Consider the following 20,590-nt stretch of genomic DNA (forward strand, 5'->3'; position numbering starts at 1 on the left):
TTGTGATCATAAGTCGAGAACTACCTGTGTAGCCTTTATTATAATTTTTTTTCTGCGTTAATCAAAATGGTGCAAGTGACAGTAACACTTTTTAAGTAAGTTGTTATAATTTTATATATTTTAAATATGCATTTCCCCACCCCACCCCAGTCAGTACTATTTAAGATTGAAAATAGGTATTGAACTAGAAGTCCTTAAAGCAGCATTAACAATATACTGAATTATAATTAAATCTCTCTAAATTGAATCTCTCTGAATCTTGTCTCTCTGCTTGTTCACTGGGCTTTTGCCACATGTGTTTTTAAAGTTCTGCTGCTGGCTTTCATAGATTCCTCTATTGATCTCTGTGAATCCTATCCTACCGCCACATCTTTATTTTAAAATTTAAGAGTGGAACCAGCAACAAGCCTCATAATGACATCTTATGATAACTTATTAGTATCATGCTACCATGTAGCCATCGGCCTATTAATATTGCTACTTCTACCATGGGAAATAAATCAATGAACTATCTATTAAATAGATCTTTCAAAACGTTTGATGTGTCAGTATTGTCAAACGGAGGGAGCATCTTGTTTTTCGCTTTGTCAGTTCCCATCACTAACCTGTGCTTCATTTAGAGCTTTAGCAAGTCCAGACTCTTCGACTTCGCACTTAGGAAAATAATGAGTATTTCGAGCTTAGGTTTAAGAAGGAACAAGGCAGAGACCTTTTGCTTGTGTTGCTTCAGCTGCATTCAAGAGGACTTAGCACAGATGGATTGTGCATTACAAAATGTAACACATAATTCAAGCTGTCAGCTTAATCAGACTGTTTCCAGGAAGCAACCTGTAAAGAGAAAGACCCCTTCTTTGCTGACCCCTGATCCATAGCCTGCTGCATCATGTCATCCATTTTGCTTTTCTTTATTTATGTGTCCTTTCCTTCCCCTTCTTTTTATTAATGTATTCCCTTCAAGTGGCACCCTGGAAAGACCACCCAGAGGGAGGAGCACAATAGGGAATGACCTAGCTGAAATAGAGATTTTGTAAGACTTTAGTGCAATGAAAAGCCCTGTTGAACTGCCTGTGTGTTCTTACTGGTTCAGTGTGTATTGGTTTAAAACTCAAAACTTCACTCCCACACCACCTTCCATTTTTCAGTTGTTCACCCTTACTGTTATGGGAATGCACTGCAATCATTTTCAGTAACTTAAATATTTTACAGCGCTATGTGAATCGTGCACACACTATGCATTAAAGTTGTAAATATTTTAGAAGCTTGGTAGGATCTCTGAATATAGTTTTTGTACTATAGTTTATAGGCCAGCTGGGTGTTTGCTTTATAGAGTTCTGCTTGAACAAAGCTGGCAGTCTGAAATAAAAATCTGAATAGCTATTTACACCTCTATAAAAGGATTAGCAATACTCCATTGTTAAAATGCTTAAATCTTAATTTGCATCATTATAGAGGCATCCCATTATTATAATTCCCCATAAATCGCAGTTATGTTTTCCACCTGTAGGGATCGATTAGCTTTTTACGTTCACATAGTTATCATACGTTTTGGTTGTTTTAAATTAAAAATAGCCAAATGCTGAGCTGCTTCAAACAAAGTTTGCAATGTCATTGCACTATTGGCCAAATGTGGCCCTAAAATGTATTAAGTTTCTTTGCTAATCATGTTATACATAGAAATAAAGATTATCAGATAAATTACTTGTGCTACAATAGTCTAGCAGAACAGATTCACTTTTTATACACCAAACCAGGACAGTATTTTACTAGTTACATGAATTCTGCAAACTTATGATATATAATCCTGACATGAAAACTTGAGCTATGGTTGCTACAGGTTTGTATGTTTCATTCTTTTTTTCCCCCTTTGACATTTAGGGATTCCCAATATATACGATGCTGGCTTCACATTGCAAATTTTTTATCTCTGTTTTGTTGATTGCTACTCGTGAAGATAAACCCTACACAATATGATAATGTTGCCTCATACAACATTTATCACACTGTTGTGTCCCTATCTAAATGTCACAAAACAGGGACGAACAAAAGTATTTTCAGGTGATATAGCTCAGTGCTTCTTGGTATAATCCAGAGAAGGCATATATACAATGAAATACAGCAAAAGTGCTTCTACTTCCCCATTTATATTACTATGCCCTAATTTAATATCAATATTTTAGTAGATTGTTAAACAATATGTTCTTGCTACTGCATGAAATGCATTTTTTCTTATTTCTGCAGAGAATGTCTATCGTTTGAAGGATTTTGTCATGTCTTAACTTTCATAGAAGAACTGGTGGCCAAAGTACCTTCTGAATGCCCGGCATTATACCAGAGAGACACTGCTAATACAGCAGAACTAGAGAAGCTTATAAGGTCAAGGCTATTTTCATTTAATGTGAAATGTTAGTATGCTACCTATACAACTATTCTGATTGTGGCTTTGAATTTATTTTGGATTACTCCTCCACCACAAAAATCCTGGATTGTTCTCATTTCAAATTGGTCTGTTTAGGAGAATAATGTAAAGATGTTTTAACAACGAGGCATGCATAGTATATTTCAGGGTTCATATGAAATGGAGTTCAAATGATTAGATATCTCAAAAGAGGCTTTTCAGCATTTATAAATATCATTGATTTTGGAGAAAGAACAATATTATTTTGTTAAACTGGAGGAAGATAGGAAAGCACAGACTGGTGTAGCACCTTTCACTTCCCTCCCAAATTTGGGAATTCACTATAACATTTAGTAACTTTGCCATCTGTTTAAGGTAAATAATCTGTTTTTTGGAATGGTCATTCTTACTTTAGTAATCTGTGGCTAAAGTCTCTTTTTAATAACATTGCAGGAACAATTTGATTGTTTTAAAGTCATTGATTCCTCATTAATATACTTTTTAAAAATTGTTATATGGAAAGGACCTTATACCGTATTTTTCGGACCATAAGACGCACCGGACCATAAGATGCACCCAGTTTTTAGAGCAGGAAAACAAGAAAAAAAATTCTTTCTCCTCTCTCTCTCCCTCTCTTTCTCTCTCTCTCTTTCTCTCCCTCCCTCTCCCATTGTCCCTTCCTTCCTTCCTTCCTTCCTTCCCTCCCTCCCTCTTTGTCCTTCCCTCTCTGCATTAGAGCAGTACCCGCGGAGGCGGCCCTGCAGCCCGGCTTTCTCTTGCAGAAAGCAAGCTGAAACGGAGTGAGGGAGATTGCCAGAAATGCGAATCGGCCAATCTCACGGTCCTGCAAACTCCCTCGCTCGGTTTCAGCTTCCCTTGCTACAAGAGAAAGGAAGCTGAAACGGAGTGAGGGAGATTACCAGAAATGCGAATCGGCTGATCTCGCGCTCCTGCAAACTCCCTTGCTCGGTTTCAGCTTCCCTTGCTACAAGAGAAAGCAAGCTGAAACGGAGTGAGGGAGATTGCCAGAAATGCGAATCGGCTGATCTCGCGCTCCTGCAAACTTCCTCGCTCGGTTTCAGCTTCCCTTGCTACAAGAGAAAGCAGGCTGAAACGAGGCAGATTGCAGCAGCACGAGATCAGCCGATTCACATTCCTGGCAATCTCCATCACTCCGTTTCAGCCTGCTTTCTCTTGTAGCAAGGGAAGCTGAAACCGAGCGAGGGAGAGTGCAGGAGCGTGAGATCGGCGTTTCTCAGCACGTGCCGATTCGTGCTCCTGGCAATCTCCCTTGCTTTCCACTTGTGGAGGTTGGGGCTGGCCATACGGATCACCTTCGGACCATAAGACGCACCCTCGTTTCCCCCCCCACTTTTGGGAAAAAAAAGTCCGTCTTATGGTCCGAAAAATACGGTATTTGGCAATGCAATTACGTTTTCATTATTCTGATTTATTTTGGTAGATTGCAAATCAGACCCAGAGTGTTTGCATTGACCACACTCTAGTCCAGGACTCTTTTTCCCCTCATTCCTCCTAGGAATTGTTGAAAGAATTATTATATATTCTTCACACTTGACAGTGTTGGCATTGCAGGCTCACAGTCTAACTTTGCACATGTTACTTTGAGGTAGTGAGCTCAGATCTTAAAACAGAAATGCTGACTACAAAAAAGGTCCTACCGTAAATGGTCTATCACAGACATATCAAACTCACAACATCACGTGACAGCACACAACGTATTGGAACTTTTCCCCATTGCCGGCAGTGGGGTGGGCGTGGTTTTGTCGTGACGTGTCTGACCTATGGGCCGGCAGTTTGACACCCCTGGTCTATCACATTCTTCCACTAAGACTTTCATTTTACCCAACTGTGTATCACAGTTATTTCTATTATTTCAGCTGGGTAAAATATCAGTTATCAGATGTGGAATCAAAGAAGTTTTTTGGGTTGTTAGGGTGGTACAGGTGAAGAAGTTGGTGCATGCATACACCTTGACCTATTCATATTTGATCAATATATTAATAGTGTTTTAAATTTGATTGATAAAAATAGAATATAATTAACTACCTGTTTTTAAGTACCTGTTTTGTTTATAGCCTCTGTAATAAAGGTGGCAATTTGGCACAAGAAAACTTTGATGCATGTGAAGCACTGGTCCTTTATCAACTTCAGAAATTATTGCAAAATACAATGAATGGATGCCTTTTACAAGATAAAATGCTTAATGACAAAAGGGAAAGACTGAATGAAGAACAAAGCAGGTATGATCACTAAATGTTCACAGAGTCATCATTTGTCTAAATCACATGCTGTATATGATACAAAATCAAAGCACTTCAAGAGAGTTGCATGCATCAGCTTATAGTTTAACTATTCAAAATATAGAAATATAGAAATTAAATATGTTTTATAGAACAATCCTGTACATGTTTGCTTTGATGTAAGTCTCACTGAGTTCATTGAGACTTATTTCTGGGTAAGAATGTATAGAATAGGAGCTTTGAAAGGAAAGAGATGAATAGGAAAAAGAAAACCCTAGCTCCGTGGTGGCGAACCTATGGCACGTATGCCACAGGTGGCATACACATGTGTTCAGATTTCTATAAGAATGTTCTATAAGAACCAGTTTCAATTCCCAGCTATTTCACGTCTTTAAAAATTGCTCAACTTTTTTAGGATAAAATATGATGTTTCTAGTCATTTGAATTTTATATTGAATCCAAAACAATATGTCAAAGTATCTTAATGAATAATGTTCTCAAATGTGATGATATGTGGGAATGACCTAGGGAGACAGGAGGAAGATCTGCAGCTTGGACAACATCTGATAAGAGGTGGGGGGGGGGAAACATGGGACGTGTTTCAAAAGGGACGACCCTCTTTAGTTTTCTGGTGACTAAAAGGAGAGGATGGGAGAAATATTTTCAGTCTTGTAAGATTCTGCTCAATGGAACCTTACAGTAAAGATCATGCTGATGCTCCTGGTTGTGCTTCTGGTCTGGACTGCCTTGAAAGGCTAATACTAAGACTCTTGAGAAGACACCAAACGATACAATAAATCAACTACCGATTGCTTAACTGGATTACATAGCTATTGAGTGAATGGTAAAACTCTTGAGTTTACTTTTTGCTAACCATGGCCTTTTTTGTGTGCATTGTATTTATATTCTGCCAAACTCAGAAGGTGAATCTTGGCAATTTACACCATAACAAAAAAGCAAAAAATAAAACAAAAAAACCACAGTAAAAGCACAAACATCTCAATGACCCAATCCAGGGGTCAGCAACCTGAAACAGTGAAAGAGCCACTCGGAACCGGTTCCCTCACAAAAGGAAAAACTGGGAGCCGCAAAAAATGTGTGCGCATGTACGTACATGCGCGCATACGCAGAACAGGGTTTGGCTGAAGAGTGGAGCCAAGGCGAGATATGCACCTACCCTGCATATTTGAATTGATTGGTTGAACTTTTTTAGTCCCACTTTTTTTCTTTTTTTTGGACTGCACATGGCAGAGGACTGGGAGCCACAGGAGACGGCTGAAAGAGCTGCATGCGGCTCCGGAGCCGCGGGTTGCAGACCTGTGACCTAATCAATCTAATTTCATTTTTCTATAAAAACCGTGTTTCCCAAAAATAAGACTCAACCAGAAAATAAGCCCTAGCCTCATTTTTTAGCATGCTCCTAAAATAAGCCCTAAAAGGGACGCGGTGGCTCAGTGGGTTAGGACGCTGAGCTTGTCGATCAGAAGGTCGGCAGTTTGGCGGGTCGAATCCTGAGTGCCGCGTAACAGAGTGAGCGCCTGTTACTTGTCCCAGCTTCTGCCAACCTAGCAGTTCGAAAGCGCGTAAAAATGCAAGTAGAAAAATAGGGACCACTACGGTGGGAAGGTAACAGCGTTCTGTGCGCCTTTGGCGTCTAGTCATGCCGGCCACATGACCACGGAGATTTCCTCGGACAAGCGCTGGCTCTTCGGCTTTGAAATGGAGATGAGCACCGGCCCCTAGAGTTGGAAACGACTAGCACGCATGTGCGGGGGAACCTTTACCTTTACTTTACCTTTAAAATAAGCCCTACCCCCAAAATAAGCCTAGGGGTGGGCATAGCCAGCAGGGGCCAATAGTGTCCAACAACAGCAATAGCCCGTGCAGCACAGGTAAGTCCAAGCGCTACGACCACCAGGCCATCTCTCCAAGCAGAGGTGCGGGGAGTGGCAGGTGATCCGGAGGCGCTTCGTGGCCACCTGGCTCGCGGGACACTCATGCGCTGGCACCAACAGCAGGTTAGCAGAGGCACGGGGGGAGGCAGTAGATCCAGATGTACTGTGCAGCTGCCTGGCTTGTGGGAGGCTCACACGGTGGCAGTCGGCAGAGGCATGTGGGGGGGGGGAAGGCAGGCGATTCTGACATGCTGCCCACTCCATCCCACTGTTCTGTTCCAGCCTACGACCGGCCCTGTTTGAATGTCAGGGACAACTTCTTTTTATAGTCAACAGGCTGGAAAAAACCAACCAAATTTATTTAAAAAGAAATCAAAAGTTCAAACAAGAGTTAAACTAATAGTTCAAACAAGAGTTAAACAGGAATAACAGACCAGGACTCTAGCAGAAGATCTTCAAACGGTTGCCTTCAGCAACCAGCACCTCCCACACCTTCCCGTTTTATCAGCAGTCCCAAAGCGTGGCTTCTCATTGCCTTCTCCTTCTCTCACCGAGTTGCCTCATGGCCTTTCTCTGTTCTACTCTGCTGGAATGCCTCCTGCTCCTAGCATCCCTGAATAGATCCAGCTGTGAATCATCTATGTCCAATACCTCGTGCTCACACAGCTGAGTGTGATGAGGAACATGATGGGAGGGGCGAGGCTGAGAGTCCTGCAGTGCACCAGAGCCTCCCTCTGACACCAAAAGCTCTCCAAACCCCTCCTCCTCCTCCTCTTCAGAATCATCAGACTCAGCTGCCGGTATCACAGGCTGACACTGAATCACAACACCCACTTCTTTCAGCTTCCCACAGCTGTGTTGAGGCAGGCGACCGCACGGCACATCAGGATCCCCTGCTCTCCCTCTTGTGCTTCTGCCTGCTGCTGATGCCACCGTTTGACCTTCCCCTGAGCCAGGCGGCCACATGGCACATCCAGATTGCCTGCCTCCCCCTTGTGCCTCTGGCTCTGCCTGCTGCCGATGTTGCTGCACGAGCTTCCTGTGAGCAAGATGGCCATGCAGCATGTCCAGATTGCCTACCTTCCCCCCCTCCCCCTGTGTGTCTGCCTCCGCCTGCTGCTTGGACAGTAACCCACACTGCACAGGATGCGCAGCCCGAGAGTACGCCAGCCAAGAGGCCAGTGGGCTACCTCTTATGTGCACACTGGGGGGGACACTCGGCTGGGCTGAGTACCCTGATACCATGTTTCCACCAAAATAAGCCCTAATGCATCTTTTGGTGCCCCAAAAAATATAAGACCAGGGCTTATTTTCGGGGTAACACAGTAATATATACTGTATTGGAAAAAGTTACTTTAATGAAAACAATATAGTTTAATAAAAGAAACAGGTCCAATAAGAGATCAAAAATATTAAAATCACAAAGAGTCTGTGATCTTAAACAATAGATTCCATCCCCCTGGGCTGATGAAAATGAGAAACAAAAAAAAATTGTAACTCTAGAATTATTCCATATTTCAGTTCTATATAAACAATATCTCATGGCTACTTTGAGGCATCACGTACTTTGAGCATTTTAAATGAAAACTTTTTTTCTCTTCTGTTTAGATCTGAATTGGCTTCTTATTTTACTAAGATTTGGGAACGTTTAGGCAAACATATCTTAGTCTTGCAAAAGCACCATATTTTAGTCAGACAAGAAGTGAAAGACATGCTTGGTACCCTATTGATTTTGGAGAATCATAAAGAAAAAAGCCCGGTCAGTATGTTACTTTTCTGTCTTTGATAGCTCTCTTATATCACTATTTGGCAATGTTGTCCCGTTCTGTGGCAAATGTCTTCAACTCAGGAACTTTTAAGAATTTTCTAAAAAACGTATTTCAGGTCCTGACAGCGTTTCTCTGGGATTTAAGTCTGGACATTGATTTGGCCGTTTCAAAACCCAAAACTTCCTCATTCCTTTGTTTGCACGTTAGTAGTCACCAAAGTGGTGCATGGGCCATTTGTGCTTCAGTTTCAGTGGACAAACAAATATTGTCTTATAAAATAAACTAATGAAAAGCTGACCATGTTTTTGCCAATGTCAAATTGAGAAGGCAAAATATCCTTGTACCATGACACTTTCATTTTTGACCATTCTTATGAATTTGTTGGATATTTTATAGTGAAATTGATCTTTGTATTCTGTTTTTTTAATTTTTTATTGTTGTGAGCCTCCCTGAGTCCTTAGGGAGAAGGGCGGCATATAAATTTTATTATTATTATTATTATTATTGTTATTGTTATTGTTATTGTTATTGTTATTATTCATGCTTATGTTTCTACCAGACATAATGATACCCCCTAGAACCTGAAAAGTTCTATTTTTGACTTATTTTTCCATAGAAATTTCTTGCAGAAGCCTGGCGAATCATTCAGGCACATTTTTAGAAAATTTGAGACAATGTTCTTAGTGAATAATTGTTTTTCCCTTTCTTGTTCTCTCATGAATCCTTTTATATGTGTTGCTTTTCGGATAGGGAAATCATAAATATTAACTTCAGCCAGGATAAAAGGACCCTGTTGAACTCTGGATGTTCTGAAGTTCCTTATGGACTTTGTCTATTCTTTTGGAATGATTTTGACAGGATAGCTATTCTTGAGAAGATTCATTATTTTAAATCTCCACTTTCCTGGACCAATTAAGTCCCAGAACTTTTGAAATAAGACTGTATCTATTTCAAGACGATTAGGCATCACATACTTTTTTTTAATGTGAATCTTCAGAAATTCATTTTGGGTGGGATATGAGTACATCATTGGGGTGAAAGGAGCCAGATTTTGAGAGATTGATATCAGGCAAGATTGTCTTTGCCCTCATTGTTTAAAAAAATAACCACGCAACTGCCTCAGTTATCATTTTAATGGCATTGATTGAACAGTTGCTTTTTTCATGCAGGCACATTGCTCAGTAGATGACTTTTTTATGAGGTAAATAAAACAAGCAGCAAACTTTACTCTAATTTGCTCAAGTCCTTTTATTTTTCAGTAAGATCCTTATAACATTCATTGGAGTTCTTGGTGCTCTCTAAGCTTGGTTGTTGTATAATGGAATGTGTGGGTGACCTTGGGGGATGAGGGAGAGAGATGCTGCCTAAGGAACAATCAGACAAGAGAGGCAGCCTCTCCTAAGGCTTAGGAAGGGTCCGCCCTTTTTGTTCAGAGGGATAATCTCACTGCGTGTTTTTTAGTTTTGCCAGCTTCGCTCATTTCTATCTGTACATTTTCCCCTGCTCTCTGCACCTGTGTTACTATCTTATCATGTAACCATAGTGACTCTCATATGTCTAGTTATGTTATGGTTTTAGACTGTTTTGTGCGCATGCCTAGAAAAAGTTTCTCACAGTTACTTTCTAACTTTTCTCTTCTGCCTGATGAGAGAATGTAGTCAGTTTAGGTCTTTTGTTTTCTCATTAAAAGTTTTACAATAGAATATGCCTCAGATTTTCTTTCTTTGATATTCACCATGCAAATGAACCACGGTCCATCCTCCTCTGGTCGGAATGTTAATTATTCCGTGACAGATAAAAGTGGCAGTGGAAAGTTTATACCTTCATACTTGCAAGACTTTATCAATGTAGCCTTATAATAAGTAAGAATTAGCTCATCTAGTTGTGTTTCCTGTCTGGTTTATCTGGGAGATAAACGTGTTATTACCCAACTAGTAATATCATTAGTGCTGTGATCATTTTGGTGGCATTCTGCAATAATATGCCACAATTCAGAACATACAAGGGGGCTCATACTTTACTCCAGAACTGCATCCATTTTGAAGAAGATCTTGTTGAGATAGTAAATGGCTGTATTTGCTTACATCTCTTTTATCAGAAATGGTTAGTTTTTCCTTTTTCTAGGGCTATTACCAACATCTGAAAACCAGAATAATCCAAGCATTTCCTGAATGTTCAGACTCAGACATTGGTATCAATTAGTAACAAGTGTTTTACAGATCTGGAATAGTTCTATGCACATTATTCAAGTGCTTTATGAATATTCTGCACAGGCCAGAGCAATTCTTCAGGAGGATCTCCGAGCTTCTTCACAACATTGAGGAATGGATTGGGAGTCATGCTTTGGCAAACAATTTGCACCGGCCTAAAATTAATGAATGTTGGTCATATTACCATAGTTTCCGGCGTATAAGACTACTTTTTAACCCATGAAAATCTTCTCAAAAGTCAGGTGTCGTCTTATACGCCGGGTGCTGAAAATTTAGGGACAGGGCTGGCTGGAAAACCTGGAGCGGATCTCCCATTTCGTCTGCGCAGGGAAAGCGGGACCAATTGGAGAAGCTGCAGTCTGATTTTTTACAGGCTGGGGTCTGGGCGTCTTTCCTTCTAAAGTTGAAGAGCAGCTGTAGTATATCCCAACTTGAAAGGCAGGTGGGGAAGGCAGCAGCCAGAGCAGCGGCTTAGCTCTAAGGACACATTTGACTCAGGAACTGGGCGGGCTGGCTGGAAAACCTGGAGCGGATCTCCCATTTGGTCTTTTTTTAAAAAAAATCCCATTTATATCCTGCCCTTCTCCGAAGACTCAGGGTGGCTTACAATTTAAAGCACAAATCAATGTGCTTAGCAATAGCCTTCATTCTGTGTATATGCCTGTTTATTAGGGCTTTCACCCCCCCCCCACAAGCAGCATTATTACAAAGTCAGCTTATTGCCCCCAACAATCTGGGTCCTCATTTTACCTACCTTGGAAGGATGGAAAGCTGAGTCAACCTGGAGCCTGGTGGGATGCAAACCTGCACTAATTGCAGGCAGCTGGTGTTATTTAAGGCTCTGCGCTGGGAAAGCTTTAGAGTGAATTAGGAAAAGTGAAAGTGAATTAGGAAAATAGGGAACGGTTGCTGGAATTGGGTATGTGTAGCTTAACGAAGAGAAGGGTGAGGGGTGACATGATAGCAGTGATCCAACATCTCAGGGGCTGCCACAAAGCAGAGGGAGCCAAGCTATTCTCCAAAGCACCTGAAAGCAGGACAAGAAGCAATGGATGGAAACTAGTCAAGGAGAGAAGCAACCTAGAACTAAGGAGAAACTTCCTGACAGTTAGAACAATTAACCAGTGGAACAACCTGCCTCCAGAAGTGGTGAATGCTCCAACACTGAAAGTTTTTAAGAAGAGACTGGACAGCCATTTGTCTGAAATGGTATAGGGTTTCCTGCCTTAGCAGGGGGTTGGACCTCCAAGGTCCCCTCCAACTACTTCTTCTTCTTCTTCTTCTTCTTCTTCTTCTTCTTCTTCTTCTTCTTCTTCTTCTTCTTCTTCTTCTTCTTCTTATTATTATTATTATTATTATTATTATTATTATTATTATTATTATTATTATTATTATTATTATTATAGTTTAATCCACTTGCACTGTTTTATGTTTACATGTTTGATGACAAACAGCCTTATGTTTATAAGTGACAGTTTTCCTACTAAGCACCTGCGTGTCATAAGCATTTGAATTAAAATTACCATATTAAAATCAAATCTGATGTTTTTTAATTTTTATTTGGTGTGCGTTGGAAGAGGGGTAGTCTTATACGGTGAGTATAGCCCAAACCCTGTAATTTAACAGGAAATGTAGGGGGTCGTCTTATACGCCCAGTCATCTTATACGCCGGAAAATACGGTAGGTCTTTTATGAGCAATTGATCTGAGAGACTTGTAGACTTTCCAAAAGAACAGTAATAATGAGATCTCAATTTTCAGAATTCTCACACAAATAAAAATGTCAAACCAATACAATGAGTATTGGTTAATTAGTTTCAAGATATATCAAGGCAGGAGCTGAGAGAAGCTCATTTCAGAATTTGCATTTACTATGGTAATTCTGCAAAAAATATTGGAATATTTTTTTAAATACTGTTCTATTTTTTTTGCTTTAGACTTCTCCAGTGTTGAAAGACTTTGTAGATGATTGTGAAGACAGATCATTTTCCTGTAGTGATAAAACCTCCTATAATTCACAAGCGAAAAATAGCCCGGAAAAGCAAGGTAAACATTCAGAATATAGAGAGTGCAGAAAATAATATTCTGTAAAACACGTTACATATATTTTTGCGTAGAAGAATAAAGACTTAGAATTGTACTTGTAATTTGTTGGCAAAGAAGAAACAGAATAATCCATGTTTTAGAAGGAAAGTCTCTTACTAAGAAAAGGGTTTGTAGGGTTTTGTAATAAGTTTGTCTGCTGAAGGAAATAACTTTGGAAACGGAAGATGGTGATGTGCTCAACAAAGGCCATAGGAAACAAACCATTAGAATTTACAAATAGTCCTTGACTTACAACCAAAAATGGGACCAGAACTTCCATTGCTAAGCAATGCTGTTGTTAAGTGAGTGTTGCCCCATTTTATGATCTTTTTTGCTGTGGTCATTAAGCAAATCACACAATCATTAAGCAAATCCAGCTTCCACCACTGACTTTGCTTATTGGAAACCTCTGGAAGATCTCAAATGATGATTACAGGACTCTGGGACCTGCAAATGTTGTAACTATATACAGGTTGCCAAGCACCCAAATTTTGATCATGTGACCAAGGGACACTTTGATGTTTGTAAATGCAAGAACCAGTTGTAAATCACTTTTTTCCCAACGCCATCGTAGCTTCAAATGTTTGTGAACAAATGATGATAAGTCAAGGACTACCTGTAGACTCATTTACATAGTACTCATAAGCAATCATTGATCCATTACTTTAGTAGAATTTTATCATTTTAAGAGCCCTGGTGGGGCAGTGGTTAGAATACAGTATTATGCTAACATTGTAAACTGCTCAGAGTGTGTTGTAAAGGACTTTGGAGTAGTATGTAAGTCTAAGTGCTATTGCTATTGCTATCATTAAAAGAGAGGCAGTGATTTAAAATAATTATCTAGATCTAGTTTGTCTGTGTGTTTATCCCTGTGTCTTTGTGTATTTTCTTGGGATTAATAGCCAAGTTGGCTATGTTTTGCTGGCAAGTTTTTGCTGACTTTAAATACAGAGCCTCAAAATATAGTTGCTGTTTTCTTTGGCAAATAAACAGAGAGTAACAGCGTATTTTACCAAAGTTCACTGTAGGATCCTACTGTGAATGGACAGTTTAGATCAGGGGTGTCAAACTCAATTTCATTGAGGGCCGCATCAGCATTGCGGTTGCCCTCAGGGGGCCAGGTGGGTGTGGCCTGGGTGGGTGTGGCCTACTGTGTGGGCATGGCTAGAGTGCATGTGGCCTACTGGGTGGGCGTGGCCAGCTCTACATCGTTCGCATCAAGGGTGCCTATGGGGGCCTGGGCAGGAGTGGGACAGATCTGAGGGTCTCTGGCAGAAGGAGGGTCTCTGGGCCAGGGCCAAGGCAGTGGGGGCCATTCCCTCACTGTTTCCAAGATGGCTTCGCGGGCCGCATGAAACCACTTCGCGGGCCGGATCTGGCCCCCGGGCCTTGTGTTTGACATGTCTGGTTTAGATCAATAAATAAGAGATGACAAAAAATGAAAAAGTAAAGGGAATGGGACTTGAAAAGAAAACATAGTGGTCTGATCACTGTGAGTTTGAAATGTGTTTCATTACTGTGTGTATTCACATACAAAAATTACAAGCTGGTGTGAAGATGAGAGTAACCAAAAAAAAAAAACTTCTTAGAAAAGATTGATATTATAGGTAAATGTAATAGCTGTATAATGGGCTCAGATGTGGTGTTTACCTTTATTATACAATAAAACATTGCATCTCAGTGGCTTGTGAATTACCCTCATTCTGAATAAATCCAGCTAGTACATTCTGGGTTCAGACATAAAATGCAAGAACATAAGGTCCGTGCTTATGTCATGCCCGCTTTAAGTCTTTGTAATTGTGTTATATGTTTTAAACCTTTGTGAATATCTATCATTTTAGCCTTTCAGGTCTTGGTATCAGTCTTACAAAGGTCAGTCACCGTAGGGAAGAATCAGTAATTATATGGCAAACTACACGTTTCTGATTTGATTCTTTTCTCTTCAGCAGTAATTGAACGTGTATCGTTAGAGTAAGAGCACAGGAAAAAGTGCCAGACAAAAGCAGGATTTCTGACTCAGAAAGCATTTTGATAATTTAAAATATTTTGCAATAGGATCTTATTAGAACCTGTTACTCTACAGTCTCTTTCTGGTACCTGTATTATGTTTGTTTAAAAAGAATGTGAAATATAGCATGGCAGATTCTTCTCATTTTTTTCTTTTAGGTGTGCATGCAAGGTTGTAGTGTATATTGACACCTTTAAGAAATGCAGATCTGTAGTCGACATTTTACAATCCTCTCCTTTTTTAAAAAAGAAACAAACTGCACGTAAATATAGAAATATGTAACCGTGTGTCAACAAGTAGCGTAGACAAGTTGAAGGATAAATATTAAAAGCTACAGTACTGGATTTTTAAAAAAATATGAAAAGTGCTTTAATATTTTCATGTATATTTCTGTTTATGACAAGTTCTACAGTCATCAGCTGGAATTCTTTTAACAGTGTTAAAGAAGTAACTAAACCAATGCAGTAAACACTTGATTACCTTCTATAAAGAATAATGTTCTGACTTTATTAAAGGTCATCAAAGAAGATTGGTATAGATTTTTTTCCATTAGCTGACAGAAAAAGGTACAATTTCCATTTTTCAAGAACATCTACCAAAGCGGAGAAATTCAGATTTTTCCAGTCGATGCCTTTCATACTGTATTTCCTCAATTTTGTGAGGAAAATTTTGATAAAATACTAATATTTAACCAAAGCAATAGTCTATGTAAATGTGCCATGTTCACCTCCCATGACAAAAGTTTAAACCCCAATTGATAAATGCATTCTCATTTGATGTAAGCAAAGGAAGGTGCTCATTCTCACAAGTATCAACTTATTCACGTTGTCCTTATAATTCATTTTTAATTTTTTTTTTCTTAGTACAATTGTATGATTATATCTTTGGAACAGGAATAAGCTTTAGCTTATCTTGATCAGAAGCTAGCTTTCTTCTGGGGGACTATCGGCCATTTGCTCCTATGTCTACTGGGTATTTTATGTCTACAAGTATACACACACACACACACACACACACACACACACACACACACACACACACAGAGCCCAGAGGCTTTTTTCTTAATTTGGCTGCATTTAACATAAATTTCTAATAAAACTAATACTGGATTCCCACATTACATTAAGCCATGAGTTGTTTAACCATAGATTATTAAATAAACATTTGACTGGGATTGAAAAACATGCAATCATCCAATGTAAAATAATATAATATAAATAGTTTACTGGCTGTGGCATAGAACAACATGCCATTAATAAACTTCCTTCAGGGTTTTGAGGGTTGGATTAGAAACCTTCCATTCTGAGACACTCAAGGATGGTCATCTAGATCGGGTAGGCAACCTTGGCTCAGGAATTCTGGGAGTTGAAGTCCACGAGTCATAAAAGTGCCAAGGTTACCTACCCCTGATCTAGACCACTTTCAAATGACAACTTCAAGCAGCAGTGGAAAAAAGGCGCAAAACTTTTATAGTGGTGCTCATAAGTGAAAACAGGAAGGAAGAGAAACCAGTAGAACTCCCCAAGGTTAGTTTGTTTTTCTGAAATCACTGTGAGGAAAACATGAAGTCCAAGAACAGAAGTTAGTAATCATTGTGATCAGGAATAAAATGAAACCCAGCACTCACTCAATGGCACTTTGACCACTTGCGATTTTCCTACAGACCAAAGGGACCCTTTGCATCACAGACAGCTACTTACACCATCTGTTACTGACCAAAACAGCCTCTTCAGTAAAAGGCCAAGAGGACAGCAGTGATGCTGATGCTACCTTGTTTTCTACAGATGGAGCTCATTTTAATGAATCTGTGGCTGTTGGTTTCATAAATAGACCTTCCACCTGGTCCATTTCCAAGGGAGAGAAACTTCTAGCAGTCTGTTTATATAACCACAAAACAAATCTGGGGTGCAAGTCCAACAAGAGTAACTCTGCTTTTCGACTTGTGATTAAATGCGCCGCCCAGCACATTGGCTTTTTCAACTAGGAAACAGAATGAGTGATTAGATTATTAATGCTTGTGGCTAACCTCACTTAAAAAGAAAAAAATGGATTTTTGAAGCATCAGATCCCTGTTGCTGCTGATTTGCAAGTGATGCCGCTCAAGAACCTAGAACTTAGAATAGATTGCTCAAAGCTTTTAGAGGCAGGTAGAATGATAGAATGATCAGTGTCACAGTGATCTCGTCTCATTTTAAGTTGCTCTTTAGAGCTTACCGCTTCAGTGGGGAGGAAACAGTGCTCCGTGATGTCATGCTGGCCTCATGATCACGGAAATGCCTTGGACAGCTCTAGCTCAACCGCTCTTGAAACGGAAATGAGTGCCACCCTTTATATTTGGTTATGATTCATGGAGTAAAATCCGCAGAGACCCCTTTCCTTTTCCTTAGAAATTATAGACAGAATAATGTATTTCACATGGATTCTGTGAAAATTTACTCTCTATAATCAGTCTTTTTATAAAATATGATTTGTTGGATCTTCTAGACATGCGGTTAAATGTGAACTGTGAAGCAATCAAGTATCCAACATATAGAGTGAGCTTTCTTTCTAATACTGCCTAGGATGCAATTATAAAATATGTTTATAAAAATGTCATGAAAGTTCCAGTTTTTCATCTAGTTATGCATAGAAGATATTAGCAAGAAAGATCAGAGCAGTCAAGTGGTTCTACTGACTGAGTGTGGGTAGTGCATGGATAAAATAGAATAGAAAAAAACATGCCGTGTCTTCAAGTTTTACTGAAGTTTGTACTGCCTGCCTTCTTTTTCTAACCATCCATGTAACAGTGGCAGCTGCAGAGAAGTCATTCTTTACATTTAAATGTATGCAAAAAGATTATTCAAAGCAACTTGTCCCAAGCATGGCAAATCTGTTGGTGTTCTCAACTGAGAATGAGTGTACCATATTCCAAAGATAATAAGTGTAGCTGCTAAGGAAAAGATGTGAAACATTTGAGTGAACCTTTACAACTTTGCACCATGACCCCCGCCTGCACACAGCCAAGGATGATGATGTCAGGGCGCATTCACTGACCCACCTAGGTTATACAAGTTGTGCTGGCTCTGAGGTCCCAATAACACAAATAGAGCATGGTTGCTTGTTGACTTAATATGCTGTTTATTATTATTGTACTTGGTGCATGCTCTTGGTCTCAGTCTGCATTTAAAAATGTAAAATTGTTTTGATTTGGTTGATGGTTGATAGATCTTTATCCTCTGTATGCATGCTCTTTCTCAGTTTGTCATATTGGTTCCCCTTCCACTTAGGTACAGTATTTCCCAATGTAAGGATAATACAGTTGTGTTTTATGGAAAAATAGCAACACAGGTCAGTTGTGTTTGTGTAGATTGCTACAAAAATTGGAAAAAGCACTATAATGTAATGTAGTTTAGCAGTGATATTATTTAGATATATCTTCATAACAACTAAATGAATTATATCAATTCCCCCTCCAACCCCCCCCTGAAAATACTGTGGATTGTAGAAGCAACCTAAAAATAGCTCTTGAGGACTAAGTATCTTTGTGTTCAAAGCTGAATATTAATGATTTAGAAGGCATTTTAAAATATACGTTTGAATGTTTAAAATACACTTGGTAAATGTGGAAAACTAAGTTTCAAGCAAAAATGGCCTTTTGAAGGGATTTAAGAGAGAGAAAAATTGAGAACAGAATTATGTACTCAAACCGAATATGTTGTCATTCTTTCCGCTACTGATATTTTGATTTTTACTGCAGTATTTTGAAAAGACTGAACATTAACATGTTAGTATACTTATTTAGTATACTGGTTAGTATACTGGTAGAGGACAGGAAGGCCTGGAGGAACATTGTCCATAGGGTCGCGATGGGTCGGACACGACTTCTCAACTAACAACAACAACATACTTATTTTTTCATAATTTTATTTCATAGCTTGAAGTTAGTTTTTTTAAACTGGAATATCTAATTTTTTCCATAGACGTAAAGAAATGTGCATGTTCAAAGAGAACTTGGAACAGTGATAACATTTAATACACTTGCCAGATATGTAGAAAGATGTGTATAAAAACTGTGTGCATGCATATGTGTTGTAAGAGAAAGCAAGTATGCGTCTTTTTATAGATCTGACATAGCAGTCTCCCAATTTTTAATCAGGCTTTTCAGTCAGGAATTATTGAAGAATTTGGGAGATGAAACTTCTTATGCCTATATAATAATAGTAATAATATTTCCAGATTATTTTCATGTAAGAAAGAAAGGGAGTGTGCACTTCTTTGTACCATTCGATTATTTTTACACAAAGGGACATATGTTCTCTCTCAAATGTTAATTATTGCAGTATGAATTATTTGGAAGAACTGATAGTTAAATATTTGTACTGCCCTATCAATGAATATGTTTGGTCACTTAACCACTTAATGGTGTTTCCCCTTCCTACAGTGTTTGAAATTGTTATGATTAAGAAGTGGCAGTACACTGTTTTCAGAGCATGATAATTATAAGCAAAGTTCTTACTCTTTAAGATGCATTCATAATTAAAAGTAGGAATGTTAGTAAATTGTTAGCTGAAGAATTTCTGCTGCTTGTTCACTCTTTGGAAAAGGTAATACTGTACTAAAAAAGAAAGCCTTCAGGATTCAAAGACTATTGGATGCTCAAAGGAACCAGTTGCTATTTTGTGATAACCATGTCTAGATTTTGAAGGAGTAAGGTAGACAGTTTCTTTGTATTACTGAGAAGGTAAAATCCCTTGTATCTACTTCAACTGCAGCACCACCTAGCGTCTGATAATCATGTTTTATCATTTTGGAAAAAGAAGTTTACATTTAGATAAGATAAACCAGATCAGGAAACAGATTCTATAGGAAGAGTAGACTACACTTTATTGAAATAGTAATACGTAGCCTCTTTCAATAAAATGTACATGTAGTCCTCAACTTGCAACAGTTTGCCTGGTGACTGTTTGAAGTTACAACGGCACTGAAAAAAGTGAGTTATGATCATTTTTCACACTTACGACCATTGCAGCATCCCCCTGCTAGTGTGATTTACATTTGGATGTTTGACAATTGACTCGCATTTATGACGGTTGCAGTATTCCATGGTCATGTGATCCTCTTTTGCAACCTTCTCACAAGCAAAGTCAATGGGAAAACCAGATTCATTTAACAACCATGATACTGCATTGATTCACTTAACAAATGTGGCAAGAAAAGTCGTAAAATGGGGCAAAACTCACTTAACAAATTTCCCACTTAGTTGGGCTCAATTGGGGTAATAAGTTGAGGACTACCTGTAGTAGTCTTCCTGTAGAAATCCATTTTCTAATCTGGTCTGTCTTGAAGTGCTGACACCACTTCAGATGAATAGACAAATTCAAGAGTATTGGAAAGAGCATATTTTTGTATACTACTAATGAGTGATTGGGATGCACTAGAGGAGCAGACTCTGGAATCTTGGGAAAAGATGGGTTGAACAGTTTTAGAAAAATAATTCTTTACTGCCAGTGCCTGGCTTCGAGCAGAATGAATGCAGCTTGAAGGATCTTGCTCGATAACATCAGGAATGTAATAGGAAACAAAAGATGGAGAAGTGAAATTTAGTCATCCAGGGCATTAGTATAGATTGTGGAACAGAGTTATGTGCTGGCTAAAGAAAAAAAGAATAGAGTAAATATGCCAAGAGGTTTTGTTATAGAGAACATGCAGTTAAAATATAAGATCAGTTATAATGATAAAATGAATATTTTGGAATAATAAAATATAAAAAGCAGTAGACCAACTCCCAAAGAGGAAAAACACATAAAACAGTAACAACTTTAATGGTGAAGAAAGAGATAATCCATTTTTTTTTGTCACTGCTGGCCAAAAGACACAATGGCCCCGTGTTAAATACAGTTTAGTTTCTTGTGTTACATCTCCAGGTAGAGCTGTGAAAACTCAACTGTGCTCCTGATAAAAGTTGTTACCAATCATAGTGAGCGAGAAT

General features: G+C 39.0%; 1 protein-coding gene across 2 annotated transcripts in view; it reads left to right on the top strand.

Moving 5' to 3' along the window:
• Window positions 1-20,590, top strand: part of KIZ (kizuna centrosomal protein) — a 67,459-nt gene that overhangs the window by 25,289 nt on the left and 21,580 nt on the right. For both annotated transcript variants that reach the window (XM_081322561.1, XM_081322562.1), the window contains 4 exons: window positions 2,239-2,373; window positions 4,492-4,656; window positions 8,160-8,310; window positions 12,467-12,575. In XM_081322561.1, the coding sequence (XP_081178687.1) occupies window positions 2,239-2,373; window positions 4,492-4,656; window positions 8,160-8,310; window positions 12,467-12,575 (560 nt within the window). The remainder of the gene's footprint in view (window positions 1-2,238; window positions 2,374-4,491; window positions 4,657-8,159; window positions 8,311-12,466; window positions 12,576-20,590) is intronic.

The sequence above is a fragment of the Vipera berus genome (assembly GCF_964194415.1).
Source record: "Vipera berus genome assembly, chromosome: 3".
In the NCBI taxonomy this organism is placed as follows: Eukaryota; Metazoa; Chordata; class Lepidosauria; order Squamata; family Viperidae; genus Vipera; species Vipera berus.